At 45.5% G+C, this 15,567-nt stretch overlaps 2 protein-coding genes across 4 annotated transcripts in view; one reads left to right on the top strand and one right to left on the bottom strand.

Moving 5' to 3' along the window:
* Positions 1 to 2,042, top strand: part of exoc2 (exocyst complex component 2) — a 54,849-nt gene extending 52,807 nt beyond the window's left edge. Inside the window, exons 27-28 of the mRNA XM_076045359.1 lie at positions 368 to 427; positions 1,628 to 2,042. Coding sequence (XP_075901474.1) covers positions 368 to 427; positions 1,628 to 1,721 — 154 coding nt within the window. The 3' untranslated portion in view covers positions 1,722 to 2,042. The remainder of the gene's footprint in view (positions 1 to 367; positions 428 to 1,627) is intronic.
* Positions 2,043 to 6,125: 4,083 nt separating this feature from the next.
* LOC142900981 (interferon regulatory factor 4-like) lies at positions 6,126 to 14,493 on the bottom strand. 3 transcript variants are annotated; one of them, XR_012928954.1, is made up of 10 exons: positions 14,405 to 14,493; positions 13,756 to 14,062; positions 13,057 to 13,243; positions 12,666 to 12,763; positions 11,484 to 11,622; positions 11,288 to 11,389; positions 10,428 to 10,820; positions 8,833 to 8,945; positions 7,334 to 7,784; positions 6,126 to 7,294 (listed from the first exon to the last, which is right to left on the bottom strand). XR_012928954.1 is itself a non-coding variant. In XM_076045626.1 (9 exons), the coding sequence occupies exons 2-9, from the start codon at positions 13,951 to 13,953 to the stop codon at positions 7,620 to 7,622; spliced, it is 1,395 nt and encodes a 464-aa protein (XP_075901741.1). In that variant the 5' UTR covers positions 13,954 to 14,062; positions 14,405 to 14,493; the 3' UTR covers positions 6,126 to 7,619. The 3 variants fall into 3 exon arrangements, 2 of the variants coding, with proteins under 2 accessions (XP_075901741.1, XP_075901742.1); XM_076045626.1 differs by having other exon boundaries at positions 6,126 to 7,784; XM_076045627.1 differs by having other exon boundaries at positions 6,126 to 7,784; positions 12,666 to 12,742; positions 14,405 to 14,491.
* Between the last annotated feature and the right edge of the window lie 1,074 nt (positions 14,494 to 15,567).

A 15,567-nucleotide genomic window follows, 5' to 3' on the forward strand; every position in this document is an offset into this window, starting at 1 on the left:
ATGTTAAAGTCTGACACCAACGTAAATCTTTGGCAGTCGCACATCCCTCACGACCGTCCCTATTTCTGCTGCTCGCTGGCTCCTGCAGAGGAAGTGAGACTTTTCTGCTTCTGTTGTGTGCAAAATGCACTGCTCCGTGCGTGTGCGTGTGTGCGTGTGTGCGTGTGTGTGTGTGTGTGTGTGTGTGTGTGTGTGTGTGTGTGTGTGTGTGTGTGTGTGTGTGTGCACTCCTGCACAGAGGTCGTGCCACAGACCTCACATAGACCCCCCCCCCCGGCTTTTGAGACGTTCAAGTTTCAAGAACTTTATTGTGTTGTTTCTGATTCCACGTTTGGCAAAGTTTTGACACAGCGTCTCCTGCTTTCAGGTCCAGCTTCAAACTGGCGCTGGACGCCCTCCCTCAGCTGCACAGCGGAACTGATAAGAAGTGAGTCTCACACTTGGCCCGGTTTCGGTGAGACGGGCCTGTTGCGTTTTGATTCCAAAAGTCAACTCGAAAACCTGATGAGGTTTGAATTCATTGGCCACATCCAAAAGACGCGCGAGTGGTGAGCGCCGTGTTTCCTTTGTCGCTCACCGGTGAGTTTGGGGCTCAGCGTCAAAGAAAGAAATGGGAAAACGTTTGGAGAATAAATAAGCAGAAAAAAAAATTACCTACAGGTCGCAAGGACGTCACCTGACCAGGAAACTGGACACATATCAATGACATTTATCAGGAAATACTGATGAATTGTTGTTGATATCCATCTATCTATCTATCTATCTATCTATCTATCTATCTATCTATCTATCTCCATCTATTTCTATCTATCTATCTATCCATCTATCTACCTATCCACTGTATCTATCTATCCACTGTATCTATCTATTTATCTACCTATCTATCTATCTATCTATCTCTATCTATCTATCTATATACATATCTATTTATCTATATACATATATATATATGTATATATATATAGATATATATACATACATCTATTTAGCTACAGTCAAAAGTTTGGCCACACCCGTTTCTTCTTTATCTTGACTAGAAGAAAATGTTCAATACATAAATATGTGAGGTTCTACATGTTTTCTATGAAGGGAGGCTTTTCTAAATCATCTAAAATATAAAACTTGTTTGAGTTGTTGTTATATATTCCATATGTGTTGATTCATAGTTTTGATGCCTTGAGTGACAATCTACAATGTCAATAGTCATGACAATGGAAGAAAAACCATTCAATCAGAAGAATGGGTCCAAACAGTGGACTGCTGGTGTAAATCATCAACATTCACCAGGGAACACTGCAGACGTTGTGTTCTCGTTGTTGGATTATTTTGTGTTTTTATTGAAATAGAAGTGGCTGAAAATGCAGTTTCGTGAGGTGGGGATGAAGAATCACTTTGAGCCCACACACCTCTCACTGAACTTTTTCACATAGCACATTGAACTTCATCCATAAATTCAATCCCTTCAAGAAGAAAAGTCGAGCCCATCTTGTGACAGTGTTTGCAGTGGTTGCCGCTGCTGCTGACAAACAAACAAACAAAAAAAACCCGACTGTGACCTTTCTTCTTTATGATTCACGGCTCCCTCTCTGACTCCCCTCCATCTGCTGCTTCTGCGTCTCGCCAACAGGTTGCTGGAGGAGCTGCTCAACAAGTTCAAAAGCAGCATGCAGCTGCAGCTCACCTGCTTCCAGCCCTCCTGCGTCCAACCTGTCAAGAGATGAAGGGCGGCCGTGGAGCCGCCAGACTGCACTGCACTCTGCATGCAGGGGTCTCTATCTCCCCAGTTAATCTCCCCAGTTAATCTCTCCATTAATCTCTCCGTCTTGATTCTTTAGTCAGCGCCTTCTTGCTGACTTGTCTCATCGGGGAGACGTGAAATGAGTTGATTTCATTGTTACTGTGCAGGGCAGTCCCAGCTCTACTGGTTTATGCTAAATGAGTGCAGCCACTCGTGGCGCTCGCACACATTCGCGCACACACACACTGTTGAAAATGTATCTGTGTAAAAAGTGCATTAAATATAACCAAACCCTGAGACTGCACCGGTGTTTCTCTCTCTGCCTTGTCAATGATTGCTGATGGAACGTTAGTGTTGTTATTTTGCTTGGTCATTATTGAGCAGAATAGCAGAAGAGAAGCTCAAGTTTCAGACCCAGCCCAAGATAGCATGGCGAGGCTCCATCCAGCGCCGCTATAGCTGCATTTACGTGACAGTTTCTTTCAAAATAAAAGCGATATTTCTCAAATTTCTACAAAACACAATTGCAATTTGCAGGCGTTTCCATTGAATGGTGTGAAGCGCAGAAGCCGTCGTTCTGGTCAAATACCCAGATTTGACCAGAATTTTCTTTGCTTTTGTTTGTTAACGTTTGTTTGCTGTCCAGAATGGTTGTTACATTTTTCTCTTTGATTACTTGTAAAAAAAAATATTCCGTCTCCTCCGTCCAATCATAACGCAGCATTTTCACTGGTCACGTGACCCCGTACGTCCCGTCCACTGACGTGTAAATGCCAAACAAGTGTTTCCATGACACTGTAGCGATATTCTTCTATATGGATCCATCTGAAAAGCCACCTCATGAGGAGTGAAGCAGTGAAATGGATGCATGGCATTAATCTAGACATGCACAAATGAATATCCAGTGCAACGTCCCGGCTGGTCCGTCATCTTTGCAAGCGACCGGTCATCACATTGTGGAGATTTCAACCCTGAGCCGCCGCCGTCTTGCCGAGCTCCAGTCTCAAACACGGCCACACAGTCGTTCAGCTGCTTTTGTTTTAGCTTTCAAAAAGAAGGAAGCGAGCGCTCTGAACTCCCCTGAAAAAAAAAAAAAAAAAAGTAGAAGAAGATAAAGAACGGGAAGAGAACCTCGGCGAAGGTGAAAGAGCAGCACGCTGCATTAGCAGCCATTTTATTACAGATGACTGGTTTGTTGACTGACCGGGACATTGATCTGAATACCGATACCAGCGTTGGTATCGGTATTGGTCAGAATAAGTGTGAGAAGATCATTGCTTCGGATTGCTATCTAGATCTTGCACAGGGGTTTATTGATTACTATGTTTAAACGACTTCCTGATTGCTCATTAAGTCGAATAAAACTATTTCCCCTCATCTCATGAAATGATTGCGACAGTCTTTGAATGGTGTGGACAAATATTTTTGGTTTACCCAAAATCTAAATTCTAATTAATAATCCACACAAACCATCTAGACTGGCGGTTGGTTAATTGTATATGAGTCGTAAGTTTATTTATAGCCAGCAAGTGTTTGAATCTGGCTGCATCAAGCCAGGATATAAAAGCAAGATGAATGGCTGAGTCTTCACACGACACGGTTGAATGTTTGCTCTTAATCTTTAATTCTTTACATAAATGTTTGGACTTTTAATACCAATGACCTCCACACTTCCAATAGCTCAACGTCAAGCAACAACTATCGTAAATAATACGTGGATTGTTTTTGAACAGGTTTTGTATCTTTTCAGTAAAGTAACAAGCGTGTGTTTTTCTAATGCAAGGAGTAGAAAGTACAGATGTGTGTTTACAAATGTAGGGAGTAAAAGTTACAACAAAAAAAAAGTTGTCAGAAATAAAGAAATACTCAAGTACAGCGAGATGAAAAATCTAATTAAGTACAGAAATGAAGTATTTGTACTTTGTTCCTTTTGGCCAATAACAGAGTAGCCAGCCATTACATCATAAGTTATCACATCACTGGCCAACAAAGTAAAAGTATTTGCACTTTGTTGCTTCCAGCTCTTGAGTTTTGGAGTGCATGCAAAGCGGTGGAACGCAGCGATGGTTTCTTGGTTTCTTGGTCTCCTGGTCTTGGCAGCGTCTCTGCCGTTGGCGCCGCCGTCACTGCAACTATCGTCTCGTCTCCTCACTGCCGTCTGCAGTTTCACAATGCGAGACGGTTGCAAGCCGGCGCCCTCGGCCCATTCATCTCAGTAGGAGCTCGGGCTCCTCCGCCTCACCGGTCGAGGGTGTGTGCAGGGTGGGGCGCTGGGCTGGGGTGGGCTGGGCTGGGCTTGGCTGGGGTGGGGTGGGTGAGATTTTTTAACCAGTCACTCCTCTGCAGCACGTGACCTGCCACTGGGGACGAGGCTGAACGGGGCGGTGATGGGCGTTGGGGACCAGTGGAGTTCGGTTGTCGCCGCAGACAGACACACAGACAGGACTCACACACAGACGAGCTGAGCAATGAGAAGCCGATGAGACACACTTTTTACCTTGCGTGGCTGCGCCTCCACTTGTTTTCTCCCCGGCGGCAGCGCAGCGTAGGTGTAGGGGAAGGCCGCGGCAGGCAGACGCGGCTTGTTTTGATGGCCTCGTGCGCTAAACTTAGCTCGCCGCCCTCCCACGATTCATTCACAAAAATCGCGTTCAAAGGCGCGGGGCGGCGCGACGCCGACTCCCCGTTTACTGTAAGTGAGCAGAGACGGGGGTGACGGTGGCGGTGAGGGAAAAAGGATGTTTTGTTTCAAAAGAAAGAGACTTCATTTTATTTGCACTGAGAGAAGGTTCCATTCAGGAGACATTGAGATAGCGCACACCACACACACACTCAATCACTCACTCTTTGATGTGGAAGGGGTGTGTGGAGAGAGTGAGCACCGTTGTGAAGATTTCTGTGAGGCGGTGTATTGTAAAATAAAACAGAGTCGCACATATCCTCAGTGCTGTAAGGCAGTTTAAATTTGACTTTGCGTGAGAGAGAAAAACTCTCCCACTTTGCTTCAAGAGTGGCAACATTTTCTCTCTCTCTCTCTCTTTGTTTTCATTCTGACAACTGGAAGGGAAAGCAGGATGTTAAACTGCCACTTTTCAATTGACGCCGACAACCTTTGACGAGTGTCGACATGAAACCTTACGTGTCCAAGTGCTTATTTAATGTAAATACATGAGGAAAACTCAAAGAAGGTTGGTTCTGTCTGGTTTGAGCCTTTGAATACAAACTGAGGTTGATTTCTATTTGTTAAATCACTCTATTGACCGTGCGTGAGGTCAGACATGAGCTGAATTATCAGCTGACTGCTAATGAGAGATCATCATCATCATCATCATCATCATCATCATCATCATCATCCACAAACACGGCTCTTTTTAAATGTCGTGCTGTTATTTTTACCAAAAGTTTGTCTATTAAAACAGAGGGAAAGCAAACAGCTGCAATTACTCCAACACATTTGATTTATGTGCTGATTTTCACCAGCAGTCAGTAGTTTGGACACATGACAGTAAAGTCTTGGCTTTAATGTCATGTCAATAGTCATTGTCATTGACAAAGTCACTGACATAGTCAATAGTCAATGACAATTGACATTGCAGTTCCTTACTGAAGGGATGAAAACTGCGTATGGACACACATGGAATTAAGCAGCAAGCAACAATCAAAGTGTCAAATAACTCAAACACAATTTACATTGAAATTCTTCAAAATAGTCACCTTTCATAAAAAAAAAGCATATTTAGAGTTATTCGAGGTGTTTTTCTTTGCTGCATAATTTCCTAACTTGCTCATGTATTTATTTTCTCCACTGCAGATATGGAGAAAGTTGTAAAGATGAGAACAGAAAGTGGCCTGAGAAGGTGTGTCCAGACCTTTGACTGGTGGTGGTGGTGTGTGTGTTCATAACAAAGCTCTTGCGACGATATCTGGATCATTTGTGTGGGTTGAAAAGTGTTGGACCAAAACCCGGTGGCTGCTGCCAGCCAGCAGTACCAGCGCCTCTCAAATCAGAGTTTCTCATTTCCTCACACGGCCACAAAAACATCCGATGGCATCCTGGATGTTTTTCACAAAAACTAAATTCTGTGACGCCAAACAAATGCACTTGTGGTTTTACGCTGATATGTTTATTATAATTTTCCATGGAAGTGGAAACAGACTGACAGAAGCCAGGAAGAGACTCTCGGCAGCGCGGAAACCTCTGTGCACCGCCGCACCGCCCCCCCCCCCCCCCCCTGTGATGTCACCACTTTGTTTTTGATAATGAATGGTTGGATTGAGCAGCCTCATCCTGCCTCTCTCTAAACCACATTTCCTCTGCAGACGCACTCGCACTGACACTTTGCTGAAGAGCTTTCACACTTGAGAAACAGGCGGTGCACGCCGCTCCTTGTGTTTTCAATCGCCTCTTTATTGGTTCCCCTTATTTACAACAGGATCTCACAAGACAATACAAAAAGACAGAGTAAAAAATAGAGTTTATATAAAAAACAGCTCCCTATAAAACAAACTTTTTCATTCTTAACTTACTTATTGCTGTTAACTGAACCTTCATCTCAAAGCCGATCGCACAGGAAGACACTCATCGTGAAAATATTGCAGTACCATTTACACTACCAGTCAAGAGTTTGGCCACATTCTTCTGATTTTGGTGATGCTTTTTCTTTCATTTTTAATGAGTGAACACACATGGAAAATTGTATTCGACAAAAAAAGTGTGAAATAACCCCCCACAAGTTTTATATTTGAGACGATCTAGAAGAGCCTCCCTTCATATACAATATATACAACATCACATATTTAGCTATTGAACATTTTCTTCTTTTGCCACCTTAATCCACATATCTTGCTCGTGTGTTTGATGTCTTCAGTGTGTATCTGCAGTGGAGAAAGTGGTCAAGATAAAGAAGAAACAGGTGTGTCCAAACCTTTGACTGCTAGTGTAGCTAGAAAAGAGTTTAAAAAAAAAAAAGGACCTACATTCATTTTAGCTTACTGTAAAACAGATAGTTAAGGCATAAGGTATCAGCTTTGAGATGTGGAGCTCTGGAGGAGCGTGGGGGGGGGGGTGGGCGGGTTGCATTATGTGTGACTGCGCTCTGTCGTCTCTTCGTTGACCTCGGTGGCACATTATTCTAAACAGCTTCACTCTGATTGTCTGATGTAAAGGTTCTCGGTCATCCGGGTCATCTAGAACAAGGGGTGGAGTCACGGCAACTGGACTTGTTCTCGTGCCCAATGTTGTAGTACTCGAGGCTGGTCTTGGTCTCTCTCCAGACCAGACTGGGTCTGGTTTCAGTCTGGGTACTGGTCGGACTGGGAATTTTTGATCCAGACCAGTGGAGACCCAGCCAACAGTGTAATGACACGATAATAACAGAAAATAATCCAGCTGCTGCCGTTTTACGCTCACTAGTTATTTTTTTATTTTTTTATTTTTTTAAGAAACTTATTAAAAGACACCTTGCTGAAAAGAGACGTTGCTGTTTGATTTGGAAGCAAGCTTGAATTTAAAAAGATCCTGGTCATTTTTGTCTGTTTTGTTGTTGTTGTTGGTTTCTCTGATATATAAAGTCTTGGTCTGGTCTCGGTCTCGACCCCCAAATGTCTTGGTCTGGTCTCGATCTCGACACTCCCTAGTCTTCATAATGTCTTGGTCTGGGTTGGTGCCGTCTTGACTGCGACACTAAGTCCAGTCGCCCTTGTCAGGCTGGATCGGAGGAGGAAGAGGAGGAGGAGGAGGAGGAGGAGGAAATCTCTCCCTCATAGAAAATCTGTTCAAAAACAAATACGCACACTGGTTCCAGCCACAGGCGTCGGCACTACAAAGTCCATCATTTTTCTTTTCAAAAACTGTCCCAGCAGTCGGTCGGTTGCGCGGCGCTCACTCCTGCAGGCTGCCGTTGTGGTGGTGGCTGACGGCCCGCTGGTACTCCTCCGAAGCGTTGATGTGATCGGGCACTCCCGCCGCGTGCTCGTAGCTGCGGTAGTAGTGGGCTCCCATCTGCTGGGCGTAGTACAGCAGCTGCCTGGAGAACAGAGGCTCCACCTGCAGCACGGGGAAGGTCAGGCGTGTCAGTGTGAGCCGGCTTCAGGGCAGCCAGAGGGAAAACTTCCATCAAGCAGCAAAAATCCAAATACTTTTGGGGTAAAATGGAGTTTTTTTTTTTTTTTTTTAGAGGGTCAACACTCGCTGATCAAGCAGGAAACCATCAAGACCAGGTGGGGGGGAAAACTGTTTGACTAGTGGGGTGTTTTGGTGAGCCAACTCATAGGAGGATAAAGTAGTCAGGATGAGCTTTAATGTCAATTGAAAATGAACAAAAAGCAACGTTCCAACAAAATCAGTGTCTTTGAAGCTCCACCAGGGTGTTCAGCTCTTCAAACATGGATGAAATACAGCTATTTTATGACTTACTGACTATTCATATTATTTCTTTAAGTTCAGCGGGCCGGATTAGAAAGCGTAATGGGCCACATATGGCCCCCGGGCCGTATTTTCCCCTTGTCAAATTGAATCCTCGGAGCCGATGCTCGTCGGTGGCTTATTGATAGAAAAGCAGAAAAAGGAGATGTGAGAGTGTGAAAATAGTTTTCTGAAGGTTTATTTTCCTGAAGGTCCACTCACAAGCTTCTATTAAAAATGAAAGGGGCGAGTATGGAAAGGCTATATATAGAAAGTTTCACATCTTTTTTTTTTTTTAGGAAGGAGCTTCGAAAAAAGAAATGTGAGGGTTTCTGATCCATCGTCCAATCCGACAAGGGGCAAAACTACTATCAGCGGCTCAATGGAAGGCTTTGCGACATGAAAGACATGACATGTTGAGTAAAATGAGCTTTTGTTTGTTGTAAAATAGACTTAAAAAATAAATCAATGGATCCACCGCAGTTGAAATGAAGGGGAATGTTGGAGCCGGCGGTGAGAGCGGCTCAGTGATCAACAGAGGAGACTGAAAGTTGCACTTGCATTGGGGAGATTTTGATTCACACTCATTCTCAAAGCTCACTTTAAGTGAGCAGTTCTTGTGAAGCCACTATGAGTAATGTGTTAGGTCCCCCCCCCGCAGTTCAGAAGTGAACCGAGCAGCGGCGCTCACCTGGACAGTAAGGGGGCGCCGTTGCCTCTGAGGATCCAAACACTCGTCTCCAAAGTTGAGCAGGATCTGGAAGCGAGGCGGCGGCCGGCCGTGAAGTCCGTAGCTCTGAATCTCTGAGAGTGAGAGAGAGAGAGAGAGAGAGAGAGAGAGAGAGAGAGAGAGAGAGAGAGAGAGAGAGAGAGAGAGAGAGAGAGAGAGAGAGAGAGAGAGGAAACAAGAGTCACGACTGCAGATTTGATATCGCAAGAAATACTCCAGTGTCGTGGTTTGATTCAAATGAATTCGCTTGAATTTCACCCAAAGTCAGGCGACCTTTGAGCTGATTCAAAGTGGAAAGTCCTGCTCATGCCGTCTATGCAAATAGCAGTCAGCCATCAGTCAGGCCGTCACACAGCTGGGGCTGCTCCAGCAGGTGGGCGAGACGTCATGTGACTTCTTAATCATGAAGAGCCATCTTTGAATTCTACCGTCAGTCACTGGGTCGCGGTCTTGTTGAAGGTCACCTCCCTCCCTCCCGTAAATGAGAGCTGATCAAAATAAATCCGCCACTGACTCACGGCTGATTCTACTTCAAAGAGCTGGAATCAACCTTCGCTCTTTCGCCACATAACCGACACGCCAGTTTGAACAGCTGCAGTCGTCTTTCATTATTTACATCGGCATCTTTTTTTCTCGACACTTTGCGATCAGAAGTGGGGGGGAGGGGGGGGGGACAGAGGAACTCCACTGATCTCCTCGTAGAGACAAAAACTTCCTGATGCAGTGTGATAATCTCATCTTGCACCGGCACCGGCGCTAGCGATGAGCTGACAAGCACTTTATCTGAGTCTCAGTGTCCTGCATGCTGACAGAGAGGCAACAGGGTCTGTTTCATGAAAAGCTGTGAAAAAAAAAAAAATCCAAATGTTTTTGCTTTACTTTGGCGGTCAAACACTCTCTGATCAAGCAGAAAACCATCCAGTGCAGCTGGGGGCAAACTTTTTGAGCATCAGCAGATGGATGGAGTGTTTTGGTGAGCCACCTCATAGGAGAAAGAGCTACATCAGGGGAGATGTAGAAAACATGTTGCTGTAATGTCAACTGAAAATGAACCAAATCAGTGTCTTTGAAGCCCAACGATGGATTATTTAGAGGTAGGAGATCATTGCAGAGTATCTGGGTTGGGCTTCACTGTTCAGTACATTTTTAGTTCAGAGGAAACTAAACATGTGGACAAGAACACTGCTTATTGTTGCTAACAGCGTCGACATCCACTAGTGGCTCACTGGTCACAACTATCACTGATTACAGTTTGGTTGTGCTGCAGTTGTAAAAGGATTGAAGAATGACTGTGTTAGAGGAGCGCAGCTGTCCTGCAAGACCTCTGACCTCTGACCTCTGGTCAGGTCACTCCAGATTATTCTGTCACAACTTTTTAATCTTTGTCAAAATTCATTTCAGAAGCTGTACTTTCTTACTTTTACTTGAGTAAAGGAGTTGAATCAGTACTTTTACGCATACCATAGTATTTTTTTTTTTTACATGAGCATCTGTACTTTGACTTGAGTGCAGCATGTGAATACTTGTACCACCACCTCCTCCACCAGCCGCCTCACCTGTCAGGCAGTCCTGTGTGTGCAGGAGTTTGCAGTTGACCTCCCGCTCCAGCTTGCTGGGCTTGTCGCCGTACTGGGACAGCGCCCCCTGCCAGTAGACTCGGCTCTGGCACAGCCTGCGGGCGTAGAGGCCGTCGGGCCCCATCCACAGCAGCAGCCCCCTCTCCAGGGCGGACGGGGCCGGGGGGCTCGGCGAGCACTCGTCCCCCCCGGCCCTCCTGCTCTGAGCCGACAGGGCGTCCACGGGCAGCGGCACCACCTCGGGGCTGCCCGGCTGCAGGTAGTGCTTCTCCTCTGGGGAGCAGGGAGTGAGGTGGCACCCCTCCGGGCTGGAGACGGTCACCTCCCGGACCAGGCTGTCTTGCACGTATATGGAGAGGTGCAGGCGGCAATCTGGAGGGGGCGGGAGAGGAAGAGGATTAGGGCCACAAGAAGAGAGAAAAAATTATGAAGAAAGATTTTTTTTTTTTTTTTTTTTTCAAAGTTTCCATTTCGAGAATAAAGTTGAAATTTCAAGAATGGTTGAAATTTCGTGAATAATGTCAAACGTTTGAGATTAAAGTCGAAATTTTGTGTTAAAATCGGAAATTTCATGATTAAAGTCCAAATTCCGAGGCTCTGCACGCAAAGCGTAGCAGAGTACTTCTGTTTTCACCAGTTTCCGGTTTACTTCCTAAATCACGACACTTGTGTTACTATCAACTATATTATCTGAAGTTTGACAAACTCGCATTATTGCAATATCACACGTAGGAGTGCTGCTAGAGTGACAATCATCAAAGCCTGACAATGGACTCGTGCTTGTGAGCTGCCCCCCGTGGCTCTATCAAACCTAACAATGTGTAAAATCGTGTTTTTACCAGAAAGCGCCTCTGCTGATCTGATGCTGGCGTCCAGTGCGAACGGCGAGGGCTGGCTGTCGGCGGGTCCGTACGAGTAGATGGAGGCCCTGAGTTGGTATCCTGGGTGTGGAGAGGCCGCAGAGGGAAGATCAACACACGCACACACAGAGAGGGAGACGGAGAGAAAGGCGGTCGAGGGACGCGTGGACGTTACCGTTCTCGATGGCCGGGCCCTGCCAGGGGAGGCTGCGGGGGGGACAGGGGCACTGAGCGAAGGGCAGCTCGGGAACAGCAGCTGGTTCCTGGCAGTAGTCCCTCCACTCGCACTCTGCTGAGGGCAAATACTGCGGCATCTGCAGGGGGAACATGCAGCACGTCTGACAAAGGGCCCACAAAATACCATCCATCCATCCATCCATTCATCCATCCATCCATCCATCCATTTATCCATTCATCCATCTATCCATACACCCGTCCATACACCCATACATCCATTCATCCATCTCTCCATCCATCCATCCATCCATCCATCCATCCATCCATTTATCCATTCATCCATCTATCCATACACCCGTCCATACACCCATACATCCATTCATCCATCTCTCCATCCATCCATCCATCCATCCATCCATTTATCCATTCATCCATCTATCCATACACCCGTCCATACACCCATACATCCATTCATCCATCTCTCCATCCATCCATCCATCCATCCATCCATCCATTTATCCATTCATCCATCTATCCATACACCCGTCCATACACCCATACATCCATTCATCCATCTCTCCATCCATCCATCCATCCATTTATCCATCCATCCATCAGTCCATACATTAATTCACCCATCCATTCATCCATCCATGCACCCGTCCATTCACCCATCCATCCATCTCCCCATCCATCCATCCATCCATCCATCCATCCCTTCTCTACACCTGCTTCCTCCTGAACTCATTGTCGCTGGGCCCAAAAATGCACATCATACGTTCAAAAATAAATCAGAGTTACTGGTATATAATTTATATAATATATAATAATGTTATTGATATCGCTGCTGCATTACAGTACTGACAAATGATCAATGAGTAACGATAAAATTTTCCTTGTATACACGTATTGAACATTAGAAGATGTTTTTTTTTTTTTTTTGTATTGGTCCAATAAAAATCAGCATCAGCGAGCTGTGAAATCTTGAAGAGAAAAATGAAGACGGTCATTTTTCGAATATTTGGTCAACCTGCCATTTGCTTCTTCATAAATCTGTGAAACTCAAACATCTTTCATTGAAGTCCTTGCATCCAATACCCCCCCCACCCCCCACCCCCTCCCGCCCCCTCCCCTCTCCTCTATAAGCCCACCCACTGATTTCCATGTCCATGCAAATTACCTGTGCCTGCATGGCAGTGTAGGAAGGGTGCACCTGGTAGCCCATAGGACTCAGAGGACTGTCCTCCTGCCGGGGTCCTAGTGCACGACAGAGAAGAACTGTTAGAAGAAGAAAAAGAAGAAGAAGATGATGATGACGATGATGAAGAGCAGTGTAGGTCTACAGTCTATATACATTAATCTAAAGCGTGACCTTTGGGGCTTTTAGCAGCATCTTGAGGTCTCCAGGCCTTCAGCTGAGGATTTCCAAAAGCCCCTCAGCACCACCAACAACAACACGATCTCCACTGAACTAAGCTGCTTCGTTTTAAAGGTCACAACTACTTTGGAATTTACAGAGAAAGAAAGAGGGAGTGTGTGCACGAGTGAGTTGAAGAGCTTGCTGGACTGACTTTTCTTGGCCCCCTCGGGGACGATGCGGTAGACCTTGTAGGGGTCCGAGATGTCCAGCTGGCTCCTCTCCACCAGCTCCTCGAAGTCGTTGCTCTTGTTGAGGGCGCAGCGGAGCCTCGTCTTCCACGTCGGCGGGTCCGGCTTGTCGATGCCCTCCCGGAACTTGCCTTTGAAAAGCGCCCAGGCCTGCGTGCACAACCGGCAAGAGCGAGCCAGCAAGCAAGACACAGTTCGATTTACCTTCTGCTGAAACTTGGAGGTTTGCAGAGAATGCAGAGAGAAGTCTCGCGAAACACTTGTAAAGCCGCGCGGAAAGTCTTTTTTTCTTTTTTTTGTTTTGTTTTTTTGCGCACCAAAATCCACACGTGTGACACCACGCCGAATTAAAATGATGTTGATCATTTTAACAAGACTAAGTTGTGTTTGTTTCGTCTGCACAGTTGTCGCAGGAGAGAGTTGTACGCATGGAAAAAAAAAAAAAAAAAAAAAAAAAAAGTAAACACACTTAATTCACTCATTTAACGGCACGTTCCACGCACATCCGCAAAAAATATAAAACGTGCAGAAATTTCAGTGACACGTTGTGAATTTGAATATGGCTCGCGCGTTTAGAGTTAACTTTTTAGCCTTAGAGTCCCTCCTTGTTGTAGTTTATCTTTCTTCTAATGTTGAAACGATTTCTTTTCCTCTCATCCTACCTTGAAAAGAGCGGCGTCCTCGTCGCGGTTGTAATCCTGCTTGCCGGCGTGTTTCCAGGGGATCCTGAAGATGCTCTTCTCGTCGTTCTCCCACACCAGGCCGGGGTACTTGCCGCAGTCCACCTGCTCGATGAGCCACTGGCGCAGCTTCCCGTTGCCGCTGCTGCCGGAGCCTCCGTAATCCAAGTCTGGGTTCATCTCCACGGCGAGTCGATGCGTTAGAGGAGCCCGCCGGTGCTGCTGCTGCTGCTGCTGGTGCTGCTGGTGGTGCTGCTGCTGCTGGGGCTCCGCTTAGAAGCACTGCGCTCTGTTGCAAAGTGTTCGGAAAGTTTTTTTTTTTTTTTTTTTTTTTTTAATAATAATAATAAAAAAAAAACAATATAAATAAAAAAAATTAAAAAAATAAAATAAAAATAAAATCAGATAGATAGATAGATAGATAAGCTTCTTTATTGATCTCCAGGAGAAATTCGCATTAACAGCAGCTTAAAAGGGGAACTAGTGTCGTTACAGCAGCTTCGATTTGCATTTACAGCATTTTAAGTATTAAAAATAAGCAGTATTTAGTATTTTAAAAAATAAATAAACAAACAAAAACAAACGTTTAAAAAAAAAAAAAAAAATCGAACAAACTTGATCGTGAACTTACCTGACTGACGACAGCCCGCGTTTGAATTCCGTCACTGTCAAGAGAGTCCCCGTGACGGGGAGGCGGCTTATATCCGAGAAGGCGGCGAGGGGCGGGCGGAGGCGAGAGGATGCTGCTGAGGAAGGCACGCACCTGCCTGCCCGCCCGCCCCTCTCCGCCTCTCCATCCGGCTAGGCTGCGTCGAAGAGCCCGCGTCGATCTCCAGTAAGACACCCGGGGAAACCCTGCCGGCCGGCGTCAGCCGAGTCAGCCGCCGCCCGCCTTTACCCGCACGCATGGAAAAATCATGGCAAGGCGACGAAAACATTTCTCTGAAATGATAAAGACGTTGCAAAACAAACACACGCGCAGCGTCGCGCAGTGGTCCTGCCGTCCGTCTGGATTCCGGAGAAAGAAATAAAGATCTTAACGCGTTCAATTTATCGCAGGCGATCAGATGACAGTGCGAGTCAATACAGCAGATGGAGAGATGTCGCTTCCAGGAAGAAGACGACAAGAAATGAGTGCAAGACCCCCTTGAGTTCCCGCTCTGTTTATAAAGTTCATTTGAAAAATGAGGATTGATTATTTATAAATTCTTTTTTTTTTTTTTTTTTTTTTTACAAATTTTAATGAATGATACATTATAATTAGCCCGTATATGACGCTGAATTGCCTCAACTACAAACAGTGGGGTAGTTTGTTGCAATGTGGTAAAATAAGAGCTGAACATTGACATATTGTGGGATGTTTAAAATGAAACTCGCATTATGGTCTGGCTGCCATGTGAGTATTCCAGCTCTGTGTCACCAGTGTCGCGTGTAAGCAGCAAAATGTGGGTCTCAGTGAAGAGCAGGCGCACTTTGGATCAAGTAGTAACTTTATTTGTCTCCTAAAAACTACCTTTACATGCACAAAAAAAACCCAAAACAAAGTAAGAACCCAGATATATAATATGAGGTTTGATCACAGCAACAGCAACTGAAATGGTTTTTCTAAGGACTGGTAGTGCTGCCGGGATGATCCGATACCAGGGGTGGGCAAAGTTTCTCACTGGAGGAGCCGGAGCAGCAGCAGATGGATGGAGTGTTTTGGTGAGCCGCCTCATAGGAGGGAAAAAAATATATCATGGGATGTGTAGAAAACATGTTGCTTTAATGTCAATTGAAAAAGAACAACAAAAA

The sequence above is a fragment of the Nelusetta ayraudi genome, unplaced genomic scaffold (genome assembly GCF_046127955.1).
Source record: "Nelusetta ayraudi isolate G7.1 ecotype Tasmania unplaced genomic scaffold, CSIRO-AGI_Nayr_v1 ptg000084l, whole genome shotgun sequence".
NCBI lineage: Eukaryota > Metazoa > Chordata > Actinopteri > Tetraodontiformes > Monacanthidae > Nelusetta > Nelusetta ayraudi.

Excerpts from the sequence above, each read along its gene's own strand:
- LOC142900981 (XM_076045626.1), bottom strand. The coding sequence starts at position 13,953 with ATGAACCCAGACTTGGATTACGGAGGCTCCGGCAGCAGCGGCAACGGG. Across the intron at positions 12,764-13,056 it reads CCCCGAGGGGGCCAAGAAAA|TTCTTCTCTGTCGTGCACTA; the intron begins GTCAGTCCAGCA and ends TTCTTCTAACAG. Across the intron at positions 11,390-11,483 it reads GGGCCCGGCCATCGAGAACG|GATACCAACTCAGGGCCTCC; the intron begins GTAACGTCCACG and ends CTCCACACCCAG.